Raw genomic sequence first — 18,168 nt, 5'->3', positions numbered from 1 at the left:
AAATTTGAATATGTCGAATCAAGTCAAGCTTTTCTCCGTCCTTGAAAAGCTTTAGAACGTCTCTATTTAGCCGCTTAAAAGGGGTCAAGATCTTTCGTGGGGGCGCTTGCTTGTTCTGTTCCCCGCTAAGTTCAATGTCATTGACGTCTTCTTCAGAACTTGAAGTTTGCGTGGATACTTGAGTGGGATCCAGAGTTGCTATGCCACTTTTGTCTTTCTATTTCATTCATCAGCCACTCCGACACGGGAGGCGGGATTGGTAAACCTCCTGCGATGAAATGCAGTCAGCTAGAAAACCGTTTGATTGATGGTTGGAGCGGCTCCAATACTGGCACGTTATGAACTTGAAGTAACTTGGGAGGCTGTCTCAATATAGCCTGGATGCCAGGCTGTTCACCGGGTTTACGCTGGCCAGGGGGGAGATTGTGGTCTAATCTTCAAGCAGATCTATCGACAAGGCAGTAACTGGGGTCCTTCAATACTGGTACATTGGATACAGCCTTACCACCGATAGATCTGCATGGAGATTAGCTGTGGTCTAATATCCTTGTGTGCGTATTGTCCATAGACCTAAAGCCGAGAAATGTCTGTGTAGGCCACGGAAACAACCTGCCATCCAATACAACCAAACACTGTGTAGTCTGTAGACTGTTTATCTGATATACTTGACATACATTTTCCATACCCGGTACCCCTGGAGAGAATTATCCCCCATCTTCACTATGTAATCATTCACGATCTATTAAGAAGCTTACTACATTGTTGACTGACTGAGATGGCTGGATTGCGCCGTCAGAAAACCTGGCGAGAAAAATTCACAGCCAAAGCTGTAATCTGCATGGAAGGTTCCAAAAGGCCCCCGGCAACACACAGCTACAGTATCTGACCGTGTAACGCGAGATCTCAGCAGATCTGAGGGTGCCTCAATTCTGAAGACATCGGTATTTCTGTACACGGATTACCCAGACAACAGTGTGATGGTTGACTGGTGCGGAAAGACAGATATCAGCCGCGGGACTTGGCCGGGTTCATGTTTATATATCGCTTGACTGAGTCGGACATCAACGTTGAAAACACAAAATAAGTCGGCAGTCTTCAGGGCAAATTGTAGGTCTATTTACGAACATTTTCAAAGCTTTTTCTCTCCCGTGCCATGTCTATCGGTAGCTGGGTAGAATTGTGGGCACAGCACTTGGGCGTGTTTATCCAAATGGATTCACACTCTCGAAAGGTGTCAACAACTTGTCAATCTCAATTGATTCACATTGGGCGAAAGTTTATTTAGCACTGGAGAGCTGCCTATCTCTCCACAGGGGATTACATTACTTCAATTTGCTCGGCATTTGGATCTAAATTAATCCGTGTCAAATTGAGTGATACCGGTCTAATCAGATCTTCAATATTTAAACAACAAACAATACTTCATTTGACATTTCACAGGACATCTTCCTATGCATCAACACTTATCGTAAAGCCCATCACCGTTAGCTTCTGTCACTAGGGCGTAACGCAAGCCCGATGTAAACGCACTATCGATCCCTAGTGTCTAATTTGAACGTCAGGGAACGTAGAATAGTCGGTACATTTCAAAGTTATGGCGCAACCCTTCAGTCGCGCGCTGTTGGGTGCTAATAGCAAAGTATATCTTTCGTGACATTTGCCAGCCACCCACCCAATCCAAATTCCCATCACTTCAAACCTAAATCTACAGCATCATTGCTATAGATCCTTACATTCGCAATAAGTATTGCCAGGGAGGCGTTTCTCGTGCACTTGGGGAAAACGTCATTCCCTGGGGTTTCACAGTTTTGACCGCTTCATTTTAGTTACCTTGGCAACTGCGACCACGCCTTCCTGAGCGATTGCGTCATTACCTCAGTCTCCAGTTCCCCGGAAGGGATGACATCGGCAGTCGCCCAGTCAGCGGAAGTGTCTACTGCTAGGGAGGATGCAGTAGTAAGGAGGAACCTCCCAGTTTCGGCCTGTATTCACAATTATGTTCATGTTTGGAATTCTTGACGTGGTTCACAGCCCTTCAGAAAGCTATGCGGCGGCCTTACTAACGTTTTGTTTCATCTGTAAACTTGGCGACATAAGAAGTTCACCTTCGGAGCACTAGAGACTAGAGACCACTAGAGTGGCAGCCCTCATGGACCATTGGTGCAGAGGGCGGAGAGCAGAGGATGCCATTGGACCGAATCAACAACACCAAGTCGTGGATGATTTCTCAGTTCGAGTCCTGTTGAACTTACGCCTTACCTAGGAACAACAGCCGTCAAACTCAAGTGCCCGGGCCGGGTCGAGAATATTGCAAGGATCGAGTGCTCTGGAACTCCGTGTTGTTTTGTTCTTTTGATTATTTCAGAGCATTGTTGACCCAAGGAGGCTCCAGCCTTGGTTGATCATTGGTCTGGCAACCTACGTGCGGGGGCTTCATGTTTATTATTGTGGTGAGGGAAATTATGTTGTGATTTTCACACGGCACAAATTTCAGAGGAGACGGATGTATTACTATTGCCAAGTACTAATTGGACGGATAGAATTTAAGACACACCCTTTTTTCGTCGCTTGGGATTTTCGCAGGATGTTAATTGTTATATTCTTATATAAAGTGTAGATTGAATCTTTGAGCAGCCTCAAAATTATGTATGCCTCGAAGCGGGTTTAACGTTACAAACTGAACACAGAGCACTAACTCTAAACGTGGGTGGAGTTCCGTCCTGGGCCGCGGTTCGGCGTGTCGCAGTACTACAAGCCAGGCCAGGCGGTGAGGTAGCGGGGGCAGGCGAGAGAGCGGTAATGTGAGAAAGCTGGTCCGCCGCGGTTGACCTCGCAGGCAAACTCCTGGTTCAGATCCAAAACGGCACGACCAAGATGGCGAGCTGCAGCAACAACTATCAACATCGAGGGAGATACACATCGTGTTTAGCCGGAAGTCTGCGTCTCTCCCTGGCCGTCTTGCTGGTGTGCCGCTTCCACACTGTTCTCTCGCTCCGAGAAGGGACCACACAGTTCAAAACGCACCCCATGCTTTATTTCGGGTCTGAAGACGTGGAGGACCTCAGGGGCAAGGCTAAAACTACACACAAGCATATAGCCGACGTGATTGCTCAGGTAAGGCTAGTACGTACATAGTTATAAATATCAGGGGACAAGAACACTTTCACCTTCTAGCGGTGCAGGCAAGTCGTGCGACCGGAGTATCGGTGCCCGTTAGAAATTAGGCCCGCCCGAGCTGGCATAGTGGAAGCAAATTGGTTTTGTATTCCAAAATCACCGAGGCGGTCTCTTTCTAAATTGGATGATTGTTCGGCCAGCAATAGAGCGGGTATTTTATGTTTTAGGTTCTTGTATGCTTGGCTAAAGATCTTACAACCCAGTAAAAATACCCCAAGTAGACGTGTTGTTTTAGACTCTTTTGTATCTTTGTATTTTATGTCTCTTGGAGTGGTACCGTAACGTGTTTCCAACGATTGCCTTCCAACGGAACCCAGACGTGTATAGGAAGTCCAAACAACACACGTTCTGCCCGGAGAATACAACAAATACTAGACAAACAAGCATCTTGGGTAGGCATTATGCAGTGTCCAAATGTAAATACGTGTGGATCACTCTCTTTGACAGCTGGGAGTCCCCGCTGTGTCAATTTCACAAACAACCGGCGCGCTGAACACTTTACACTTTACGGTATAAACTATAGGTTTATCATCATCATAGGTTTACAGTACTACGGGTATTAGCGGCGTATTCGTCGTAGGTCGTCTTAAAGATTTTCATGTAGAATTTTCAAGCAGGCTGTGACAGAACCAACCGACGACAAAAATCAAAGACTGCCTTTCCGCTTACATGACAGCTGACATTTATTTTGATTGACACAAGCACGAATTTCCCAAGAATGCATTCAGTTTCCCATGGTACGACAATCTTACGACGTATGTGACCCGCCCCTTGATGAAAGATGGAGGGGACACTGTGACTTCTGTATCCTGTGCGACCATGGTCTGCACTCTGTAGTACTTTGCCCTCACTGTTGTCAGTATTTACACAAGACCTTGTTCCAATATTGGGTGTAGGTACGTCTGGGCGGTGCAAGTTTCACACTTGTACATTGGACTTGGGCTGGGCTGCATCATCATCAGTTTCCCTATTCCATGACCAAGGACGTTCCTTGCCATGACCTACTTTCTAAAATCAAATGGTCACACGGGCACTGGTATGAGATGATATGTTGATATAAATAAAGAGAATAGAATAAATGACTTCTTCTATTAAAACATATTTCAATATAACTTCATTATACTATAAAACATCCTTGGTTGAATTGACTTTGTGTTTCTTAGAAGTCACACCCTTCAATTGGTAAAACAGTTTGTTGATATTTAGTAAGGTATTTGTTTTTCTACCAAGTTTGAGTCCTTCCAAATCAATGTGGCCTAACCAGGAGATCAATGTTGACAATACATTCAAAAGTACATATTGTCAGCATGGATCATGTCAGATGATCCTACTCAATACTGTTTTGCATTATTAAAATGCCACAAGTACCATAATACAAGTCACCAGTCAAAGAGTTTTTTCAATTCGAGTCAAGGGATGGAGTTTTCCATTTGCTATGGTGGCTGACAAGTCTTACAGTTACACCCATGCTTCAGCTGCACAAGCCTGTTCCTAATTTTACCAAAGCTTTTCTGATTTCAACTGTATATACTTTCCTCACCAGGTTGCTCCAGAAATTCACGCCAGACCGAAAACGTACCTACCGTCGAGGGACTACGATGTGTTCGCATCACGGTGGAATGAAATCTACGGAAACAATCTGGCTGCCCTGGCAATATACTGTGTGCTATTCCCAGAGGACAGGCAGGCCCTGGACACTGCCCTGGACTACATGGACCGCATGGCCTCGCTCAAACAGTGGCAGGTCAAAGCCTCCATGAAGGATGAGGTACCCGTCGCACATTCCCTCACAGGCTTCGCCACCGCGTATGACTTCTTATATGAGCACTTTGATGACCAACGCAGGAAAACATACATCAGGAAGATTTCTGATGTCACCAAGGAGCTTTACGACTTGTCCAAGGTTCGGGGGTGGGGTAAGCAATACTTACAGAACCATGTAGCCACCAACTACCTGGCTTTGCTGACAGGTAGTCTTGTACTTGAGGTCCATGACCCCAAAGCAGTTGTATGGAAGGAGAGAGCCATCAGCAAGATTGAGGAGACCATGTTTGTTCTTAACCATGTCGTGGATGGCTCCTTGGATGAAGGAGTTGCATATGGTAGCTATACGTCGCGATCTATAACGCAATATGTATATCTAGCCCTCAGACACTTTAACATTAGTCATTTAGAGAACTTTTGGCTGAAAGAGCATTTCTGGTTCTACTATTCCACAATGTTGCCAGGATACCAGCGAACAATTGGCATTGCTGATTCAAACAACAACTGGTTCTATGGCCCAGAGAGTCAACTGGTTTTCTTGGACAGGTACGTTCTAAGAAATGGCAGTGGAAACTGGCTTGCAAGGTTGATCAGGAAGCATCGTCCTACGGAAGGGGCCTTCAGCGCATCAACCTCACAGAGATGGTGCACTTTGCACACGGAGTTCATTTGGTACAACCCATCCCTGGGGGAGTCCCCACCCCAGGGGCACGGCCAAGCTCAGCTGCACACGTTTACAGACTGGGGAGTCGTGACGTACGGGAGCGCGCTGCCTGTCGGGGCCGACAACACCTTCCTGTCCTTCAAGTCAGGGAGTCTGCACGGCAGGGCAGTGTGGAACATTGTGCACCGCAAGCTGTACCCAGAGATGGTGACAGTGGGCTGGCAGAACTTCAACCCGGGACACGAACATCCCGACCAAAACTCCTTCGTGTTCGCCCCAGCTGGACAGCTGTTTGTCACGGAGGCGCTGTACGGACCCAAGCTTACCCACTTGAACAACGTACTGGTGTTCTCCCCGTCCAAGACTAGCCAGTGCTACCAGCCGTGGGAGGGGCAGCTCGGGGAGTGTGCCAAGTGGCTGGCATGGAAGGAAACTCTGGTGGGAGACTCTTCTGCAGAAGTCATCACAGCAGATCAGAAAGGTTAGGGATATTCCAACTCACTTTTCTATCTCATTTGTAAGTCAAAGATTTTTGACTGACAAGAAATTCTGAAGGATAGAAGACTTCAAAATTCAAATAAGCATCCATTAGACCGACGTATCACACAATAATAACTTTTATCAAACACCTCTTTGTTGAATGGTCTTGGCTTTAGCAAAAACCAAAGTGAGATAGGTCCAACTTGGTTGAAGTGAAATTACAGTTATCGATACATTCCGATTACAGATTAGAGTTCCAAGCCTTATAGGTGGAGGGTATACCTCATTGATGTTAAATATCCTGCACTGGTGTGATTGTTGACTCCACTGTGGTCAACCGTCCCTCTGGTATGTCATGGTTGAGTGTGACAAGTGGGCTACACTAGATCAAGGGGACACTGTTCTCTCTTTTTCTCATCAATTTATCTCAATTAACTAAACATCAACAGACAAAGATTTTTTCAACAAATTTCAGGCTGGCAAGAACACAAGAAATTTCTAACCTCCATTTTTTTCAAAACTGCACTCCCACATCCTGAATCCCTTCAAAGTGTGTCTGACAAAAGATCTGTAGGTTAAGTCATTCAAAGTTGATGACAATAAATTTCTAAGAAAGATGACAGAAGATTGATATGGAAACATTTGCGTGACAAGAGAGGGCATGAGGCATGGAGAATGGGGCTTCACTGGCCCTTCAAGTGACCCAGTCCTGTGTATAAAGGTGTCAAGTGATCCATTCATTGGTTAACCTGGCTGTCAACCAAGTGTCACTGACCTCAGCCATAGGTTAAGGATCATCAAGAGCCTTTAATAAACTATTTCAATCCGTTCTGTGAGATTTATCTGTCTAAGATCCTATTAAAACCAGAATTTGCGAATCAGGATTCACCCAGCACACAGGATAATTTGATCGTGGGATGAACTGGGTCCGAAGGGGGATTAATATTGATCGGCTAAATCCAAATCCTGATTTTGACAGTTAATACCAGGATTTGCGAATCAGGATCAATCTGGCGCCCCAATTTGCGAATCTGGGTATGAACAGAGTCAAAAAGTTAGCCTCTCCAAATTTGTGGAGATGACAGAAGAGACTCTAATATGGCTGGATACCAGGCTATCTGAAAGTGGCTTCAATGACTAGGTGGTCCTTTTGCAGAGGTGGTCACTAGTCTCTAACTTAGTCTAAGACAGATTTCGCAAAGGCAATCAAAGTTTGATTTTTCTGTTGACCAGCCTATGCCTTCATACTGTAGATCCACTATTAGAGTTTATTTCTTACAGCTTTCACTGAATCTGGCTTCTTCAAAATATGTATTATTAGTATATATCTACTGTAATATAATTGAAAAAAGACATGCTTTGTCAAATCACATCGTCCTGTCACTCAATTACCTCTGGAGTTAATGATCATGATGTGAGACGTTGGTGTCACAAGGTCTGTGTGGGTCAAGGGAAAATCACTGGGCTTGGACAAGGTTTTAATCAAACATTTGATTGAAACCTCACTGGCCTGAAGGAAGAGAGGGTCTAATCTCCAAGCAGATGTTGGGAGGCTACTGTAAACTGGGAAACTTTTGCAGTGGTTCTATTTTTGTGGTTTTCATAGAGACGTCTTGCAGTGAAGTCACAACATCAGTCACATGTGTTTTGTGATTCCTATGTACTAAAGAAATCTTTCAACTGAAAACTGAAAACGCTGCAAAAATAATCTTCCCTCTTCCATCTACCACGAAATAACACCTCCACGAAAGTAAATGTAGTTACAGTATATCATCAAGTTTTTCTAGTTGCCCAATTTTTGTGGCACACTGCTTCACAACTTTGGCCAAATAATTTTCCTTTCACCCAAGTGGGAGTTAGATAAGGAAAGGTGCAGCTAGGGCTAGGAAATTGCTGAATCAGATATTGTTGTTGTCTCTTTAAGTTTAACTGCTTCAGTTGTCGGTTTCTGGTCTAAAAAAAAAAAATTGTCATTACAATACAAACAAGTCTATAAATGTCAGGGAACAGGATGTATATACCAGCTGTTATGTATTGCAGAGGTCAAGATGAACATCTTTCTCACAATATCTTCCTTGTACAAACAGGAAAATAACATTCTGGGGCTGGAGAAGGAAGGACTGCATCCTATCAGAAGGAAATATGGCTACAAAATTATAAGGAGCTATCCGAACAAAATGTGGCAATCTGAGTACATCTTTGTGAGATTCTTTGGACCCTGTTCATAAGAAGACATGCAATTTTAGTCTGTGTAACGCAAACTCCGCTGTCCAGGGCTGTAACTGGCCCCTCCCAGGGGGCCGGCGGATGTTGGGCGGGCTGCTATAAGCGAGATTTAATCAGGCTATTGCAATTTGTGGTCCACCTAGGCACGAGGTTGATCCCAACAATCCTGGTATAAATGGTCCAAATCCGGCTCCAAGGGGGGTTAATCCAGATCAGCTAAATCCACCTCAGGAGGTGGATTCAGTGGATTGAGTAGGCATCAGTATTGATCATGATTGAATCCCACGTCGTGAATCCTGGTATGAACAGGTCTTTTAGAGGGTCCAGGGAAAATCGATGAATGTAGTTTTGTATGGTCCCGCATATTAAAGTATGATTATCGAATAGGCTGGTGGCAATATTCACATGCCGGGGAATAAATCGGGGGAAATCATGCTGAAGACCGAAAACAAAAGGACTGCTTCACTGATGCTTTCAATTGTAACAATAAAGGACTCATATTATGCGGTACTGTGGCTGCTATTATTTATAACCAATCAAAGGGTCAAACTTGGATTTCATTAATCTACATCGTCTTTCAGATTGTTATTGTTCTTGCAGCGAAATAGACAGAGGCATTTGATGAAATTATTTCATCAAGATTTGCATAGTTTGCATGGCTTGCTATGCCTCACCTTAGACTCTTATTGATATCTTATGAGGTTATCAATATAAACCTCGATATACTCAGTCTTATCCTATGATCTTCTTCGCCCATCTGTACCTGCCTAATGCACCATAGTGATAGGTACCGTACCGAGTTCTCCTGTTATAGGTCTCCAATGTCAGACTATATTGATTTTCTTTAATGTACTCTGAATCATGTGAAGTCTGGTATCTGCCAGCAGCTGACTTTTCCAATCCAGGCCAGCATGCTCTGATACATTGATGGGCCAGAATAGGTAAGTACAGGGGCTGACTCCAGTTCAAACTTATCAGAATGATCAGTGCATAACATTGTTAGGGATTTTACATAAGTAGTTCGAGCACACTGGTTTTGATTTCTCTGACGAAATTTTAGTTGATATTTGTTTTATATTAAGATTTAGGTTTCTATTGCCCTGGAAATGTCATATATAAAGCAAGATCATGGAACCAAATTAAGCACAGCAACATTTTGAAGTCAATGGCTATTTTCAAAGTCAACTGTCAACAATTTCTAGACACCCTTTGCCCCTGAGTAGCATGATACCTCAATTGGAATGTGTCATGGCGTGTTGATAAGTTGTCTTGTAACACAGTAACTGTTTGATGTTTTAACAGTTCATTAGATTCCCATTCTGGGTACATGCTCCCAGGGAATGGAAAGAGGAGACAGTCTAGCATTTTTCATCTGGCAGAAAAATGGGCCAATTAGCATCCATAGAAGAAGGTGCCCATCTGTGGATGGAATGGAAGTCACCTGAGAGTTGGGTGAGGGTCATGAGTAGACTAGGAATGAGATCCACTAGATAAAAGTCACATGACTGAGGCATGGGAGGAATGTGTAGGAATCTCACCTGACCAGTACATGCGGCACCAGCTGCAGTTGGGTATTGCAGTGGGTATACCTATGTGGTCATAGCACCCAGGCTTGGATATGGCAAGATGCTTCTCTCAAACTATTTCTATGGGTGGGCATCAGTGAAAAACTGTAAAAGTAATGGGAAACATAAATAATGTAATATCACATCTCATAATGCATTGTTATAGAGGCCTTATCAAGATTGTACATACCTCAGGTTTACACCAAATCCACTTAAAATATGTATTGTACTGTCAATGCAGAAACTTTTGCGGTGGTTTAATGTTCGCGGTTTTCGCAGCGGTCGCTTCACCGCGAATTTAAAACCACCGCGAACATTTTTCCATAACAGTAAGAGACTACAGTGCATGGTGTTACCGCGAAATTAAAACCACCGCAAAAAGTCCATTTTCCCACTACCGCAAAATTAAATCTCCGGGAACTTAAATGCATTTACAGTATATCATATGAAATTACCGTCATATATTTCAGCATCATTAGATGGCATCCTGCTTGGAGATGACTTAATTTGAAGGGATTTCGTTATTTACGTTATTTACGTCTCCCAAGGGTCCACAATCTGGTTACCCTGGCTTCAATGAACATCCTTCTGGATTTAATAAATGTACTTAGGGGTAATTAGCATCACCAAGGGTCCAATAAATGGCATGGGTGTCTAAGTTTTTATTTTCTATGCGTGTACCACAGTAATGAATGTATGTGAATATGGAAGGTAGGTAGAATTGATTTTGAAATGAAGAAATATTAGGTTTTTCAGACGATAACCTTGTGTTTTGTTCTTCTCCAATCACCCAGTTATGCGAAGGGCTTCCAAAATGCTTCCCTTGACTGTGTGAAATGAGTAGGCACATGTACAGTGACTAGTGATTTAACATCCTCACTAGCTGACACTGTCTTTGGACATTTGCCACTGTATACAAGACTGACTGAGAAGGTCAGGTGTTGCACCTGGGTAAAGAAACTTAAGCATGGCTCTTTCTTTAGATTGGGATTTCTCCTAAACTTACTTTTCCCAAGGCCTTAGAGCTAAGAAGAGCATGGCAGGTTATGCTGACTAGACAAACAATCTTGAAAAGCTAGGTGCGGACAAGTGTTCAACCCTTTGTCCAACTTGTAACATCATTTATGTTGTGGTATTCTAAAATTAGACAACGGAGGGAACATCAGTCCACACCCAGCTCTCAGGGGCCTGCATGCCTTTCTCAGTTAGCTGTAGCTTGTTCTCACTTATTCAAAATTGAGCATTGTCTGCAAGTTCTTCACCGTCGCTTTTATGGAACACTGTATTTCTTTTCATGAGTTAATTTGAAAGTGTTTAAATATATTGACAAATTATTCGTACCTCGAAGTTCAATGCTAGATTGCCCAGAAGGAACCACACTACATTTTGTTAAGTCGGTATCTGCAGAATAGGTTTGCCACATGGCCTATGAATACAAGAGTAGATTCAACAGGGCCAGTAAGGCTAGTTCATTAAAAAAGATAACGTCTTGTTCTTATGAAGGGTTTGGGAATTAGTAACTTGTTATGTGTTGGCAGGATCCTTTCATGCAGACACTCTTCTTTCAATATTGCTTATCTTGCTAGGCTATATAAAAGTTCCATTGTATAGATCGATGACTGCTGTAGTGATGTGTCAACGTTTTTTCCCCGCACACTTTGCTGTCTCGGCTTCAGAAAGGCGTCTAGTATCAATACCTGGTTACAGATTACCTTTAGACTCCATAAAAACGGAGTTTACGAGAGTGGGAATCCCATACTTCTTTTGTTCATGCACACATTTTATAGTGCAGTCCATTTACAAGAAGATGAGTAGAGTTGGCTGGGGACCTCGCTGTAAGAAAATTGAGTCATAAAATATCCAGTGTAAGGCGATTCCAATCTTATTACTTGTTTCAGAGGTACAATTTTTCAAGTCTACCCAACAGAGGAAGACACTTGTCAGACTTGTGTTAAATTTGTTTAGGCTGATGACAAAGCAGCATTAGACGAATAACAAGTAAGTAGCATATTGCTGCAAAGTCTACTTACTGACAGACTTAAAGCTCCCAGACACCAGACTGTCATGTAACATCTAGAAGAAAATGACTTATGTAGTTTAACCTGGAGGTCACATTTTAGGACACTTGAGTGTCTAACGGGTTGAGCCTGATATGCAACTTGCATTTATCATGAAGTAGACTTGACTAGGTCTTGCCAAGGTTTACAGCCTAGATTTGTAAGGAAAAGAATGGACTGGGCACTGCCAGACAAAAAGGAAACCCTGGTAGTTCTCATTGACATATTTAGGCACATAATATGTATACTGGTATGATTCAATTTGAAATGGTGAACATCATTTGGCAAAGGTAGGAGGGCATAAAACTCACTCGCCTACAGGACTAGGGAAGTATTAAACATCAACATCTGAAAGTCCTCAGAAAGACAGTTAAAGCACTTCTTACAACATTGAACAAAATGTTTTCGTCAGACTCTCAGAGGGATGGAAACTCAGGATAACAACACGGATAAAGTAAGGATCTTAAAGTTTTGAACAAAGATTATGTCCAGTTATGTCTAAAAGGAGAGATGGAGCAGACATAACAACATCAGTTCAAACAGTGTGATGGTTTATCCAAAGAAATAACAGTGGGAGGTTGCCAAATCTGAAAGGAAGTGTTTGTGTAGCTGCAAAATTGGTAGAGGCTGGCTGCAGCTTGCCTGTACTGTTGTGTTTGTCTCATTTCAACATAAAGACTAAAATTTTTACATCTTCTTCTCCAAGCAACAAATGTGTTCTTATCTCAGCACATCTGATGGTATAGGATCAGTAACAACAAGTTGCAACAGCCTTTGGGCATGCATCCTTGGAATGGTTACCTCTGCCAAGGAGTGTATGCCCTTTCAATGATTTTCACATCTGCTATTGTATGTATGCTAGTAATGTAACTGCAATACTCATACTTGCTGTATCATTGCCAAAAGCATGCCTTTGTTACTCTATATTCCCTGTGAGTAATGCAAATGTTTCTCCCTACAGGTGACATGGTGCACATCAGTGGTGAGGCAGCACATGCCTACCATCCCTCCATGGGCCTGAAGAGTGTGTACAGAAACTTGCTGCTCCTTAATAAGGAACTGCTGCTGGTGGTTGACCACATCGAGGTGACCCCAGAGAGCCGACTCAAACAGTCGGCCGCATTCTTCCACAACGTGGACAAGATATTCCAGACCTACAAGTTCCACCACTACAGAGGAGCCAAGGTGGAAACGCCTGTGGGAGATCTGCGGATGTTTTGGGTTAGCGATGGCGGGGATACGCCCTGGCCGATGCTGGAAACGGAGCAGTACCCGGCAGAGTACCAGAGGAGAATCACACATTATGTTAACATCACCATGTCCCTGTCCAGACCAACCACCCGTATGGCCTATGTTCTCATGGGACCCAACCTCAAGATGGAGGAGTTCAAGTTTGTGGCCAGTGAGCGAGATGGAGTACAAATGATGCTCAAAGCTAATGGATCAGCGTACCACGTTTCCATGGCAACCAGGCACCAGGATCCTGTTGCCAGGGCAACGTACTTGGGATTTCCCGGTTATGCTCATGTAGTAAAGGATGGGAGGAAGGTGAGGTTTGGAGTGAAAGAAACGGAAATGACAGTGGCAGGAGCCACAACCGAGAGACCCTTTCAGCTCGGGGTGTCCTTTAATGTGTTCTTCGTCATCACCCTTATTTCGATTTCCCTTGTCATTGTCTTGAGGCAGATGCTGACCTCCCATCAAGCCACAGTATTTCACTATGTCTTCCTCACTCTTACAATTTTATGGCTCATGTGTATCATTGCTGTGTGGACAGTTTGTCCCGTGTCCATTTGTCCCTCTGCTGATGATACTAGTACTGAAGGTCTACGCGAGTTGTCAGTCAAGGACACAACCCTTCCAAGAGTTGTTATAACCTCTCTCCCAGGGTCAGGGAGCGATCTCCTCAGCCAAATGTTTATGGAGAATCCAGACTTCTTGTACATCCAGGTACCGTCCAAGTACGTCGGAGTACCACGAGTGGAGTTTGAAGCTGGTTCATTTCTGGATGCTTGTGAGTGGCTAACATCTGATGCAGCTTCGCAAAGGTTTCCACTGCTTGAGGGTTGGTTCCAGTCTTTTACAAGGGACCCTATGCTGCATCTGCACCGACAACAGATTAGGCACCCAGCCGGGCGCAAGTTACAGGGAGAGGAGTTCAAGAATTGGTTCAAAGAAACAAAACACCTTGCAAATTCAGGAGGAGCTCAAAAGGGTGTCAAAAAGAGGAGTGCCAAAAAGAAGCCAACCAAGAATGTGGAGAAGCAAAAGGATTCAGAAGTGGCAAACTCAAGAAAAAGTGAGGGCGATCGACTAAGAATGGCGAGATCTACTACTGATGCTTACGAAGCTGAACTCACGGGTTTGTTACAGAGACTGGACGACTTCCCCAATGCTCAGGCAGTGATGCACTTGGGCAGCGGGAGTTGGACGTTGAAAATGCAGTGGATGTATAGTGTGCTGAAGTCCCAGAGTAGGATTATACACGTGATCAGAGACCCCAGGGCATGGGTACACGCCATGACAGCAAAGGACTCTCTTATGTACAAGGAGAAACGTATACTGGAACAGGTCACTTCCATGTTTCAGAATGACAACAAGTGTGGGCTGGAGACGGGATACGCATTTGAGTTTGAAAAGCTGCGTCTAGCTATGGTGGATGTTAAACTGCAACCCCACAAACTTCTGGCTCATGTGTGGGCTGCCAACATGGCTGCTGTACTACGGCTTAAACAGGCTCTCCCCACACAAAACTATAGGCTACTAAAGTTTGAGAACATTGTATCCGATCCCCTTGGGAGCACAGAGAGTTTACACAGATTTATGGGGGTGCCTGTCCCCCCTGCCACAGTGCACAGAATGGTACAGGCCACAAGAGTTCAGATGTACAGTTTACCCTTTGAGGAAGGACTGACTCTGGACAGTTTGAACCTGTGGAAAAGAACTATGCCGACCGAGCACCTCCAAGACATTGAAGAGATCTGTGGACCAATCATGCGTGAATTAGGTTATATCACCATCATGACGTGATTATCAATGCTCAGTAATGCCATACAAGGTACATTTTGTACAAATGATAATGCTGTCACCATGTACCAGGGGTGCCTAAGCAGATATTATGAAATTTGTATGAATTTTATGTAAAATACATGTGAAATTTAACAAACCATATGAAAAATGCACAAATCACTATGCGAATTTGTATAAATCTTGTACAAAAAACACACAAAGCACTATAGGACAATATATGAATTTTACAAAAAACCCTTTCATGCAAACCGACCAAAAAGCCCCACTGGGAGAAGATACATTTCTTAGTGTTTCTACCCACTATACATTGACTTGAAAGCCTTGGAGAAGCTTATGCCATCACGAAGACACATTTGATAGCCTGTGAACTACTCTTTGCTGCATCTTGGTATGAGTGTTATCCTAGTTTGATAAAACGTTAATGTAGTTTACCGGGCTCCCATACTCTCCCCGCCCCAGTATACTAACCAAGACGCTACTCAGGCTTGCATTTTGGCATCACCATTTCTTCTCCAGCTTCTGCAGCTTGAGCCTGTATGACTTTTGGTTTCATCATGGAGGTTATGGTTTCATATAAAGTGCCTATTTTTCATAAAATTTGTACAAATGCTTAGGCACCCCTGGTCATGTAGATTATGTAGGTTACTGGTAAACTATAACAGTTATGAAATCACAATGTTCCTTGGACCAGGAGGGAGGGACGAATATCTCAGCATACTTCTCAAGTGCCCAAATATTCATGTCCCATCATATTTTATTCCATCAATTTACCAGTAACGTTAAGTCAAAACATCTACTACAATTATGCAATTGTTTACTATTAGTTTTATATACAAGCAGCACTGTTACCTTCTATTTGATTCCAAGGCAGTATTGTATATTATAATGACATTGTGTAATAATATTCCATATGAATATATATGTACAATATATTAAATAGCAATACACATGACAATGGGTACAATGTGATGTTAGTTATTGTAATCATGTATAGATGATTTGATGTCTAGAGAAACTTGAATGTAGGTGCCTAACTCTCCAATCATTTCTATGAAATGTAGTTAGGCAGATGTAGCTTATCTAGAGTACAGTATTACTGCAAGGTAAAGGCATATGGATATTTGGAAGATATATTTGGAATATTACGCAATGTAATATTGGGAATCAGAGTTCAACTGTAACTTCTAACACAAAAATTGGGCTTATCAAAATCTATGGCTGACCAACTCCAGTCTTTGTCAAGGTTTGAGCAATCCACTGTTTTCATGTTATGCAGATATAACATGTGACTCGATGAGCAGTGGATCATAAGTTGCAGACAGTCTATGGTACCCCATCTCCGTTGACGAATGATCATAAAGCCCTGAAATCCTCCAATTTTGTCTGCCAAAAAAGTCGGATTCTGTGTCCAGTATATTGTCCAATGAGACCAAGTGTCTAACTCTAAAGCTACTGTACATGTATGTGTGCTGAAACTTCTGAGGTTGTTGAACTTGGGGTTTGTGTCTTGAAGGAACCTAGTCTTAAGTGATCTGGATCTTTCAGTCCAACTTTTCACAGAAGGCTGCTCATTCCTTTATAAAGACTGGAGTAGATGTGTCGAAAATTTGGGTAACTAAAATTTTTTTCTGTTGGAGGTCATAGTTCAACTCCAGAATGACATTGCTTATGTTGATGAAATTCAAGGTACATGTATTAATGTAAAATAAGTTCAATGGAAGAGAGATTACCTAGTTTATGAGAATACCAGAATGATATGAGAATGAAAAATATTGTATCAATGTATCTTACACAAATTCACACTTAAGCCTTTGCCCAGAAACTTTTAAAATATGATGTTACAGACATTATATAAGTAATACATATATTATATGACTTGCAACAGATCAGCTTTAGATAATAAGAGATTTTGCTGCAATATTCTCACAGTATTAAGTGAAGAGGAGAGTAGATTTAACTCTATTGTGAGGTATGATAAACTACTTTTACTGGCTCTAATGATGAACAAAATATATACCATGGTCTGGAATATCCTGTCCTCAGAAGGCAACCATTTCCAGCAATGTGTAAACCACACAAGTGACAACAAACCTGGTTTAGAAGCATACACGAAAAGAAGGAACTTCACAGTAATGCATTGTTGGACAATCATAGCGGTTAACGATCTTTAGGTATCACTGTCCATGCAATTGACATTGTTACAATGGTAGTGTGTTTGAATTTGAAATATTTGTGTGGGTTTTGAAACTTTGGTACCATTTTATTTTGTCTAATAAGCTTTTCCTTTATGATGCTGCTATTTTTAAACATCTATTGTGCCCTATCTCGTTAGGCTTGTATTGTAGCTGGAAACATTCTTTAAAGGAGAATATCTGTTTTATGATAAAGTTTTACTTGTATTTTTACTGTGTAGGTTATACCATTACCAATTATTTGAATGCCAAATGTACCCAGTGTTCTGTCAGTTGAAGTTCTGATGTAAAATTTTCTCAGAAAGGTTGCAATTTTTGAAAATATCTCTGTTGAAGATATGAGTGTATATTTAAAAAGTGAAGATATGATTTGAACTTAGTCACTTTTACTTCACTGAAAATGATTTAGGCTTCTCGTAGACTTACATGTGTAGCTGATACAATCCCTGGAGAATTTAGGACCATTACATGTACAATGTCAAATAAATGTGGCAACAAACACACAGTCCTTGTCATTAATCCTTCTATAGAATTATAGTTGAGACTTCCATATTTCTGATTGTTGCACAAATTGAGTTCAAAGTGCAAAAACACAGACCAAAAACAATATCTCTCCATGCCTATTCCATTGACCCGATGGATTGGACTGTCTTGTCTGATTCACGACTAGTTCTACCACCTCTGAACTCTACTTCCTGCTACTCTGACTTTTCAGTCATCTTCCCACTCACTTCCTGCCCCTCTACTGACAGTGTGTAATATGAGCGATCGCTGTTGTTGTTTATATCCGGGGTATTGGACGGTTGTTGCCTACCAGGACGTCAGTAGATTGGAACAAAAATTGATATTCAAATTAGCGGCTCAAATTACCGGTTAATATGTAAATCAATCTTTTGCCAAACACCTGCTTTTTGCCTACCACTGCGTCACCGTGACATCATCACGATCGGTCACATACAATCAAGGACACACACCAACATAACAAACAGACCAAAATTGTTGCAATATATAGG

At 42.5% G+C, this 18,168-nt stretch overlaps 1 protein-coding gene across 1 annotated transcript; it reads left to right on the top strand.

The window, feature by feature from the left end:
* The first annotated feature begins 2,275 nt into the window (after window positions 1-2,275).
* On the top strand, window positions 2,276-16,812 carry LOC118417182 (dermatan-sulfate epimerase-like protein). Its single transcript, XM_035822624.1, has 3 exons — window positions 2,276-3,114; window positions 4,721-6,086; window positions 12,895-16,812. The coding sequence occupies exons 1-3, from the start codon at window positions 2,875-2,877 to the stop codon at window positions 14,961-14,963; spliced, it is 3,675 nt and encodes a 1,224-aa protein (XP_035678517.1). The 5' UTR covers window positions 2,276-2,874; the 3' UTR covers window positions 14,964-16,812.
* Window positions 16,813-18,168: the final 1,356 nt, after the last annotated feature.

Source organism: Branchiostoma floridae, chromosome 6, assembly GCF_000003815.2.
Source record: "Branchiostoma floridae strain S238N-H82 chromosome 6, Bfl_VNyyK, whole genome shotgun sequence".
NCBI classification, from domain to species: domain Eukaryota; kingdom Metazoa; phylum Chordata; class Leptocardii; order Amphioxiformes; family Branchiostomatidae; genus Branchiostoma; species Branchiostoma floridae.
This window is presented reverse-complemented; position numbering and strand designations above follow the sequence as displayed.

Coding starts and splice junctions, on each gene's coding strand:
- LOC118417182 (XM_035822624.1), top strand. CDS start 2,875: ATGGCGAGCTGCAGCAACAACTATCAACATCGAGGGAGATACACATCG. Junction 3,115..4,720: donor TAGCCGACGTGATTGCTCAG/GTAAGGCTAGTA, acceptor TTTCCTCACCAG/GTTGCTCCAGAAATTCACGC. Junction 6,087..12,894: donor CATCACAGCAGATCAGAAAG/GTTAGGGATATT, acceptor TTCTCCCTACAG/GTGACATGGTGCACATCAGT.